Consider the following 9,514-nt stretch of genomic DNA (forward strand, 5'->3'; position numbering starts at 1 on the left):
AGAATTATAAATGTTGCTTTAATAAGGTCGGTTGGGTGGTTCCATTTATATCTTTGCTGCTCTATCAAAACAAAACAAAAAAAAAAAAAAAACATAAAAGGACATAAAATGCAAGCTTGAGATTTGAGAGCAAGAACAGTTATATATTAAGCATTTAATATTTGATAAATCACTCTTAATTTAAGTAACAAAAATAGACATGATGATTAGAATTTGGAATAAGTCATTTGACAATGGAATGACTAAGATTATATATATGTATGCAAATTAATGATGTTATAGCCTGCAATAAATAACCTGAGAAAAATGAGCGAAGGCAGATGGATCAGCCAACCCCTAAGACTTTTGAGAGGCAAACTGACTTTGAAATTTCCCAAAGAAAAATCCTCCTAAAGTGCCAAAGTCATCAGCTAACAGTAGTGCACCTGACGAGTATGGGAAGACATTAGAAAAGTTTAGCTGGGATTAAGAGTATCTGGTCATGTGACCGGAAAAACAAGTCAACAGAAGCAAGTGAAAATGAAATCCCTCCCCCACTTTAAGTTTGAGAGGAACAAGTTATATTTCAATACATCTATATATGGCCCTCCAATTATTGAACTACAAAGTCAAAATTTAGGTGAAGGAACGTAATTGGAAAATTACTTAGGCTTTCAACTGGTTGACAACAAAGGCTATACTGTTCATTAAATTTGTATATTCTTTGTTTCCAACTCTGGGAAAGTTCATAGTTCATCTCTTGTCACTACCTTTTCACATTTTCTTACCCTTTGTCTTAAAATGGAAAATATTACGGTCATTGGCCAACTACTTTATTCTGCACTAGAAGAAAAGTGTACAGAGGAAAAGTATACAAAGAAAAAAGACAGATGCATTCATTCATCTACGAAATTTAACAATGGGTGCTGAAAATTTGGATTATATCCCCTTGATGGAATGTGAACAATAGACATATCTGAGGAAATAATGGCCGCTGAATGGAAGAAATCTGCAACTTTGCATGTCTCCACGAAAGCCAGCCTAGGGCTATCTTATCACCGAAGAAGAATGAAAAAGCAAGATGACAAGTTTACTTGATAGATTATTAATTAATGAAATTACATTTGATACATTATTAGTGCATACATTTTATACATTATTAATGAATAAAATATAATTAATTCATTAATAAATAAATTTAAAAGTGAAATAAATGTTTAAAAATAAATATGACACTCTATTGATTAGTATGTAAGTATTTCACGTCGACAAGTATCTTTTAGTTTTTCGCTAAGAAAGGAGATGATACGTAAAATCTAAAGTTTAAGATAAAAAAGGCGTATAAAATATAAAGTCTTCATCTTCACTTGTTTTTGTTCTAATAAAATTTTGAGAAGGCAGTTTCACCAAAAAAGAAAGGATTTTAAATTAGAGAAGTAAGCAACAGTGTAAAACTAATTGAATGTCAGTAGTGGCAAAACTAAAACTGTTGTTGAACTTGTAATAGTTACATCATCCTTCCAAAAGGTTGTTAAGATTTCAGGGACGGCAGCTGCCTCCATTGTAAATACATTTATGCTTCCGTGTGATCACTTTCTTTTCCTTCGCATTCCCATCCGAGATTTTGCATATCTGGATCGTGCTCATTAAGTGAAATCTCAAAAGACAATAGAATAAATGCAACGAAAAGTATACAGGTGGAATCAAAGGATACTCCAATCGCATGCCGTCCCCAGCTGGTGATGAGTATAGAATTGTCCCTTGCAGAGAGTTCATTGCACCAGTTGAACAGGCAGTATCCTGCACACACCATTACATATTAAGGTTGTAAGCATTGGAAGACCGGAGACCTAGCAGCCATGCTTTGCTTTTCTACCATTGAAAGAATAAAGAAACAAAAAAAATTTAAACACCCACATCTCCCACTTGCAATTCAAAGAGAAGTGAAGATAACTTGTGCAAACAAATTATGTCAATCCCCAAAATAAGTATTTTTATGCATTCAAGTGCTGTAAAGAGACAAAAGATATGGTAGCATTATAGACCAAAGAGAGTCAAAAACTGGAATATAATTCTGGCTTCAATCACATAAATTATCAAGAATTTAGATTGAAAGCAGTTTTACTTCTTTACAACAGCCAAAAAAACATAGCCTTTTTCCACTTGCTAAATGGATTATATTCCTATATTATGCTCCACGTAAGACCATATCCTCAAGGATGTCTCTTCTTTAAGCTATAGTATTTCTTACTGTCATTAATATAACTGATGTACCTGCCAAAGCTTATCACCTTTGCTTAAGGAAGTTTGAGGTTCTAGATTTGAATCTTAGCACGAAGGTGGAATGAGTAAAACCCGAAAGTTACAAAAGAGAACCACCTTCATTATTAACTCAGTTGATGGATTAAGAAAAAAAAAAATGGACTAACCTAGGCACATGACATTAAATGAATAAATTTCAATTTCTATGCTCACTCCCTAATTTAACTCAAAGAGAAAGAATCTACATGCATAACTGAATGCATTTGCAGCTTTTTCCTTCTCTTTTCGCGCCTTCTGCAGTTCTTGCAACAGACCTGTATGACTAGACACCGATTTGGTCACTATTGACCAACATTTGTGCACCTTGCACATTAAGCTAGAAAGAAAGTGTTGCTGCTCCTTTCTCAAAATAAAAACCTCTAGTTCATTATTAAGGATATTAGACACAAAGCTAGAGAGATGAAAGGGGAAAAGAAAGAAACAGTACAGAAAACAGCATAAAGCAAGAAAAAAAATTAGGTACCTGGAAATCAACAAATGCAACTGGAGCTCCATACGTGCTCTGCATCTTCAACTTCAGAAACCCAGGGCATCTGACAGAAGCAATGAAGTATAGCAAATCACTCACTGAGCAAATTTTACATGGCAAAACAATCTCTTTTTACCTTGAAAATACTTGAATTAGTTCTTCCTCTGTACAACTTGCCCCTAGATTAGCCACAAAAAGTGTCGGACATGGGCTAGCACTCTGCAAATATGCGAGGCTGAAGGTTATTATGCAAATTTATATGAAAACCCACTCTAACAATATAATTTGAAGGCTATCTAGTCATTGTTTCAAAAAACATAGAGTTATTGGTAAAACAATACTAATATCACTAAACAAATTTCAATACATGAAAGAAAAAGGGCAACATTTTCTAAACACTTCTTCTAGATTTAATATTGGCATTAACAAAATAAAAAATTTGTTTGCAGCTATCTTATATTAGTTTGGGTTTATCCTTTTACCATAGGGATTCTTTCAGAAGCCATACAGGCTGACGATCTGCCAACAAGAAGAAAATGGGGTGATGACAAAGTATTTTGACGATTCTATGAATAGTGTCAACAACCTAAATGGAAAAGATCTATATTTCCTTGGTAGTAGGAAGCTTAATGTCAAACAAAATTAAAAGATGTAGAACATGTTTCTTATAACACCCAAAACAAAAGGGAAACGATACATGGCAACTCACTGAATCATAATTAAAAACAAATTTAATAAAAATGAAGAAGAAGAAAAAGCATTTGTACCGATTTCATAGCTGTTGACTCAGAATTGGCATCAGCATTTCCAGAACTGCACAATTGTTAAACAAAATATCTACATTACATGAGGTTCCAGAAAATCACAGAAGCCAAAATCTCTAAGGAAAATAGTTTATTTCAACTTTGGGAAAGAGGGCATGTCGTAACTATTGCTATGAAGCCCTTGACCTTTCATTCAAACATAAACACTTGAAATAAACTAGTACTAAATGCTAGTTCATCTAGACGTAATCACTTCCAAGTAATAAAAATGTGCTCAAGTAGTGCAGATGACCTTTGTGCAGGTGGATAACCAATCATGTTGTGAGCAGAATTACCCATTCCAGGCATGTGAACGCTGCCAAAACCTGCTAGTGTCCAAGCGTGCAAAACATGTGCAATGTGAGCTTTAGAAGAATGTGTCCTCCATGTGAGTAACTAATTTGCATTCCAAGTGTAACATCATTTGAGCAACAGACAACAAGGATCTAGTAGCTTAAGCATATCAAGAAGCAATGGACATGAAGCTCGAAAAATGATGGGCAAACAAGGAGGTCCAAGTAGAATCCTAGGTGACTGTCTTACCAGAATCAGTTGTAGGCCTTGAAAATGATCCCCTAGATTTCTTATCAGAGCCAGTCCACTCATCATCTATTTGTCATAACCAACCAAGGAGACATTATTCAGGTTCAAATTACTTTAAACATAAAGAAGACTGAATTGCTGAAAACTAAAATTTAGAAACAGAACAACCATTAACCTGTTCTTGGGCGCTTTGATCGGGAATTAGATTTTGCAAAATCAATGAACAAAGTTGAACCTTTCTCGAGATCAAACACCATTCCCTGTAAAACAAGTTACCGAAACAAAAGGGCTTTCAACTGATGTTATACAGGCCTAATCTTTTTTGGAAAAACAAATTCCAATGCTAATTTCATACTCCTTAATCAATTTAATAAGTCGAGAACAAATTAGTATAACAACTCAGCTTAAATAAGGTGGTTGCTTTTGAATACAATTCCCAAATATCATATCAAAGTTCTTACATTTAGCGCCTGCATCGCGGCGATTGCAGACTGTTGGTCGGAGAAAACAGCGAAGGCGAACGGCTGTTACAACGCCAACCAAACAATGTCAACAATTAAAAAAATCACTAAAAAATCATAAAAAGTGTTAACATTTAAAATTTAAAATTTAAGAGAAGAGTACCTGAGAATTTTGGGCGGAGTTGGGGTTTCGGAGATGAGATGACTCATAACCGGGAAATTCTCGGAAAAGATTATAAATCTCACGGGGCTTAATGTCTTCGGGTAGCCCGGCGATGAAGAGGGTCCGAACCGAGTCATGGGAAGAACAGGCAGAGACGTACGGAACGGAATAGCAGGGGAAAAGGGGTGGTGGTTGTTGTTGGGGGATGTAGGAGTGGGGGTGAGGCAGGGGCCCAGTAGCACCAGGTGGAGGAGGTGGAGGTGGCGCTAGTGCAGGAGGAGGAGGAGGAGGAGGCGGAGGAGGGTTTTGGTAGTAGGGGTAGTGAGGAGGGAGAAGGCCTGACGGTGGAGGGTAGTAGGCAGCCATGTCGTCCATAGCGAGAGAATAGTTTCTGGAGCTTTTTGGTAACTGCAAACCTCTGGATTTTATGAAACTCTTGTCCTAATCTAAATCTAATCGAATCAAAGTAGTACATTAATCGTTACATCATCGTCGTCTGTTGTTTGTCATCCTATCTTTCTGTATAAAGTTATCTTTCATAAATATATAGAATCAATAGTCTTTAGCTAAATTGAATGGGACCTAAAACTATATACAAAGGGTCATTAACAAACCTCATTCTTTGATCAAAATTTAATCTTTAAAACTTGACTTGAAATCTCGAATTCTGTTCTTTCTTTTTAAACTTCATCCACAAATTATATGATTTCTGCCTCTTCAATAACATCCGATACACATTTGCTGTAGTATCCATTTCCAGCCCATTTCTAAGGAACGATTGACTAAATTCAGTACAAAAATTATTGTTTATTGACGCTTTAATACCAACACTCTATTTGCGAGAGGCATTTCCCTCTTACAGACCGTCTAGTCTCTACACTTGAGTTGCAACTTCTTGCAATCTCATTATAAATCAATCATTCTAATGCCTTTTTTAATTCTAGATCTTTCCATTGGCCTCTCTCTTTTTTTTTTTGTTTGCAAAATTGACACAATATGCAATTCGAATCCAAACCATAAAGCAAGTTGTAAATTACTGTCATAGGTCTTTGGTGCATAGTGCACACCATAAACAACACAGAGTTCTCTGTATGGAAGGCGGCTTTCACAGTTTTCCACTTGCAAGTTACAAGTCTAAATAGTATATAAACCGCCATTATCCAAATCTGATGAGCGCAAAAGCTGGTTTCATACAGTTTACACAGTCAGGTAACTGACAATTACCAAATACCAAAGGCTTTCTCTAGGAGAAGCGAGTCTAGCATTATACAGGAGGCAGCCAGCCGGCATTTTACCAGAAATGTCAAGGACAATCTAGTATTTTAATAACACTAGACCAGAGGTGGGTACTGCTTGGCTTGCTGGCGAACCCTTCTCTTATATTCATTAGCATCCTGCACAAGGAAAAGAGATTATATGTTATTAACTGATAATGATTACTTTAATCCAGCACTCCATTGAGGGGATACCCAGTCCCACGCCTGCAAACTTTACTGCCTTTGCCAACCATCTTAAACAGATCAAAATCAAATGAACTAAATATATTTAGCCCCATATCATGAATGGCTAATAAATCAGTTTGTATTTAATACAGAGTTTATTAGAGTCCGTCAATTAACCAGGCTCTAAAAAGAAGAAAAACTTAAGAAACATACCTGGATGAAGAGGTGGTAGCCTTCAGTTTGTGCAGGATCAGCAGGATTTGGAGCATCCAGCAAATCCTGGATACCCACAAGAATCTGCTTCACGGTTATGGCTGGTCTCCAACCCTATGTACACAACACAAGAATGGGCAAACAGTAGATGAATAGATGGGACCACATCAAACCAAACATGTAAATCATTCATCAAGATCAGAGGAATATACTTACACTATCCTCATTTAGGATTGAGAGGCAAACAGTACCAGATGGGTAAACATTTGGGTGAAAAAAACCTTGTGGAAATTTACACTTTGGAGGCTTGCTAGGATAATCTTCACTGAAGTGGAGTGTAAGTGGGAAATAACCGCCCTCCCAATCAGTCTGTAACATAGATGATGCAAGGAGTTAAGCCTATCCAACTTTAAAAGAAACACAGCTACAATGGATTCAAGCATGCACACTTTCATTCAACATTCTTTCTCTTTGCACTATATTGAGACAATACTCATGAGACTTTTTAATCAATTTCCTAAAAAAATTAAGAATCATTTTGATGTCATTGATATATGCTTTACAAAAAATTGCAAGCATACTGACTCACACCTTCAAATTGTCAATGTATTTACAGAACTAGAAGCCACTAGGAAACATTAATGCCCATAGATAAAATGAATTATGCAAAAATAAGATCACAAGAATACATAGAAGGTGCCAGATATGCCATTCTAGAACATTGATCTACTATGGTGAAGAAGTGAATGCAACAACAGAAAATCAATGTCAGAGGAACAACATTTTTACAAGATCAAAATCAATACCACAGAGCTGTCACTCTTCAAGTAACATAACAACCACCAGAATGCTGCAAAGCAAACCTAAAACTTGCAGCCCAAACTTGTTAGCCCTCAATCTGCAACATATAGGAATAAATAGCCAAATAACCTCAAGACTTGGAATTCTAAAAGAGGCTGTTTATCGTGCCATGCTATAATGACAATTTAAAATTGCCTTAAGAAGCAGGCAGGGAGCTACTCAATTCCAAATTCCTTCTATTAGTTGTATCTAGAGCTATACATTCTTTAGATAGTGATTCATTTCACAAAGTTAAAAGACAATAAAAATATTTTTTAGTAATTGATAGGGTATGAAAAGTTTCAAGCAAATGAACCATTATCACCATAATCCTTGTCCATAATGCAAATAAATCAACATTAACATGGAATAAGTAATGATGAATTGAGACCTAATTTAACCAACAGCCCACCCCAGGTTAATTACTGAATAAATTAACAAAGGACAAAGGCTTTAAACAATATTGGTTAACTTGCAAATAAGAACAGCCCAATACATTAGACAAAATGGACTATCATGACAGTTATTCATGTTAAAACAAATCTGTGTTGATGTACACTAATGTAATTAAGATATAGAGAGAGAGAGATAGAGCTTCAGCAACCAACTGAAATCCTGAAACAGAAAGGAAGCAGAATTGTAAGAATTGCAGAGTTGCTCATAACTGCTTTTGAGGATGGGGAAGATGCAGAGAAACTGAAAATGTATGCAATCTATTATTCTTGATATAAATGGTTGTTTAGATACAACAAAAACGTGCTTTCATTAAAGCATAAAATCTATTATTCTTTCCTCTTTTCATGAACAAAAAGACTATCAGTTTTCACTTTTCACTTTTCACCATTGGCACGCACACCATCTTTCAGATCAATAACCAGTTTCTGAAAAATTCTCCAACAGAATAGAAGAGAAACACAGTGGATTCAATACGTTGTGCCAGAAAAACAAGACCAAATTGCACTACAGACACAGATGTGCATCCTCCCAATATTTAAAAAGCTTATTTTAGCTAATTTTCGGCATTCCAAAGGCAAGCTACACATAGGAACCAAAGGCTTCATCATAGAAAACAAAACTCCTATATGGAAAATAAACCCATCACTCAATTAAGCGAATCATGAATATCTTCGAAGCCCATGTTTTACCCAATTCAAGCACATAACTTTGGATTAAATTACATCAATTCAACTCTATCTCTAAGAATTTTCTCAATCAATGCCAAGTTTTCATCAAAATGAAACAACCCAAACCAAAATCTTAACCGCAAAATAACAAAGCAAAATACACGTGCCAAACAAGTAAAACTAAAAATTAAACTGAATCCATAGTACTTACAAGGCACAATCAACAGAAACAACAACAAAAAACAAAGCGGTGAAAAAGATTTCGCAGGAACTAAAGAGAATCTTTGACTTACCCCTGCTTTGCCAGGGATGGTGCAATGCCACACCATCAAATTCACCGTTCCATCCTGCAACGTCTCTGGCTTCGCAACAAAACCCTAAAATTACAACAACAAAAAGAATAATCACACATGTAATAGTAATAACATTAAAATTTTAAACCATAAAACCAGAAAAAGAAAAACAAACTGTACGGACATGAGGATGATTCTTCCTCCATGCCTTCCGTTCCTCGGCGAGTCGTCCACGCGCTATTCCTCCCGACATCTCTATATCTCTCTTTCTCTCTCTAAAACCCTCTCACTTGCAATCGTTCCCTCTTTCTCACTCTTAAAAGATAAAAAATTTATAAATAAAGATTAAAGAAAGACAAAAGAGTGGAAAATTGGAAAGTAGAATGGAATTGGAATTGCCTTTATCGTTTTTTCTTCATCGTCTAAAAATTAAAAGAAAAAAGAAAAAGAAAAAGAATTATTATATATTCTTTTATTCCGGTTATGCCCTTGAGAAGGTGAAGCGTTGTTTCGTTTCGCAGAGTTGACAAAGGGGAGCGTACGGTCGAGATTTGATCAGGAGGGAGGCGGAATAAATAAGATGGGTCCCAATCCCAAGGGTACGTTGTCTTTTTCATGTCTATCGGTTTATAATAAAATATTAAAGTTTTGCCCTTACAAAGTCAATGAATTTGCGGTTTTATATCCTAGCGTGAAATCCACGCCACTATGCTCTTCACGTGACCCACGTTCCCCACCTCCTCACCGTCACATGCCTCATTTTATTGGGCTCCGCTGAGCTCCGGCCCACTTTAGGGCCATTAAAGCCTTTTTTAAATGAAACTGATAGACGAAGCCAGCCCAACACTGTTTTTGATCTTGA

The 9,514-nt window shown here is 35.9% G+C and overlaps 2 protein-coding genes across 4 annotated transcripts; both read right to left on the minus strand.

Annotated features, from left to right (window-relative positions):
• Nucleotides 1–1,319: 1,319 nt before the first annotated feature.
• On the minus strand, nt 1,320–5,286 carry LOC18611176 (RNA-binding (RRM/RBD/RNP motifs) family protein). Of its 2 annotated transcripts, none has more exons than XM_018128308.2 (10): nt 4,741–5,286; nt 4,578–4,640; nt 4,292–4,376; nt 4,117–4,182; nt 3,827–3,902; nt 3,538–3,583; nt 2,907–2,989; nt 2,765–2,834; nt 1,694–1,779; nt 1,320–1,611 (listed from the first exon to the last, which is right to left on the minus strand). In XM_018128308.2, the coding sequence occupies exons 1-10, from the start codon at nt 5,113–5,115 to the stop codon at nt 1,569–1,571; spliced, it is 993 nt and encodes a 330-aa protein (XP_017983797.2). In that variant the 5' UTR covers nt 5,116–5,286; the 3' UTR covers nt 1,320–1,568. The 2 variants fall into 2 exon arrangements, with proteins under 2 accessions (XP_017983797.2, XP_007047347.3); XM_007047285.3 differs by having other exon boundaries at nt 1,381–1,611; nt 3,827–3,899; nt 4,741–5,283.
• A 456-nt stretch (nt 5,287–5,742) lies between these two features.
• On the minus strand, nt 5,743–9,082 carry SCE1 (sumo conjugation enzyme 1). Of its 2 annotated transcripts, XM_018128318.2 has the most exons (6): nt 8,837–9,082; nt 8,653–8,736; nt 7,202–7,258; nt 6,612–6,764; nt 6,396–6,509; nt 5,743–6,134 (listed from the first exon to the last, which is right to left on the minus strand). In XM_018128318.2, exons 1-6 carry the CDS (start codon nt 8,903–8,905, stop codon nt 6,072–6,074), a joined length of 540 nt encoding a protein of 179 aa, XP_017983807.1. In that variant the 5' UTR covers nt 8,906–9,082; the 3' UTR covers nt 5,743–6,071. The 2 variants fall into 2 exon arrangements, with proteins under 2 accessions (XP_017983807.1, XP_017983811.1); XM_018128322.2 differs by lacking the exon at nt 7,202–7,258 and having other exon boundaries at nt 8,837–9,077.
• Nucleotides 9,083–9,514: the final 432 nt, after the last annotated feature.

Source organism: Theobroma cacao, chromosome 1, assembly GCF_053813885.1.
Source record: "Theobroma cacao isolate CCN51 chromosome 1, ASM5381388v1, whole genome shotgun sequence".
In the NCBI taxonomy this organism is placed as follows: domain Eukaryota; kingdom Viridiplantae; phylum Streptophyta; class Magnoliopsida; order Malvales; family Malvaceae; genus Theobroma; species Theobroma cacao.

Bases quoted from the DNA above. Each gene is read 5' to 3' on its own strand.
- LOC18611176 (XM_018128308.2), bottom strand. From the start codon at position 5,115: ATGGACGACATGGCTGCCTACTACCCTCCACCGTCAGGCCTTCTCCCT. The intron at 4,377-4,577 runs GTAAGAACTTTG...CTTGTTTTACAG, and splicing joins CCGCGATGCAGGCGCTAAAT to GGAATGGTGTTTGATCTCGA. The intron at 3,903-4,116 runs GTAAGACAGTCA...CTTGGACACTAG, and splicing joins AAGGCCTACAACTGATTCTG to CAGGTTTTGGCAGCGTTCAC.
- SCE1 (XM_018128318.2), bottom strand. From the start codon at position 8,905: ATGTCGGGAGGAATAGCGCGTGGACGACTCGCCGAGGAACGGAAGGCA. The intron at 7,259-8,652 runs GTAAGTCAAAGA...TGCAAGTTTTAG, and splicing joins CCATCCCTGGCAAAGCAGGG to GTTTGCTTTGCAGCATTCTG. The intron at 6,510-6,611 runs GTAAGTATATTC...TTGTGTACATAG, and splicing joins CAATCCTAAATGAGGATAGT to GGTTGGAGACCAGCCATAAC.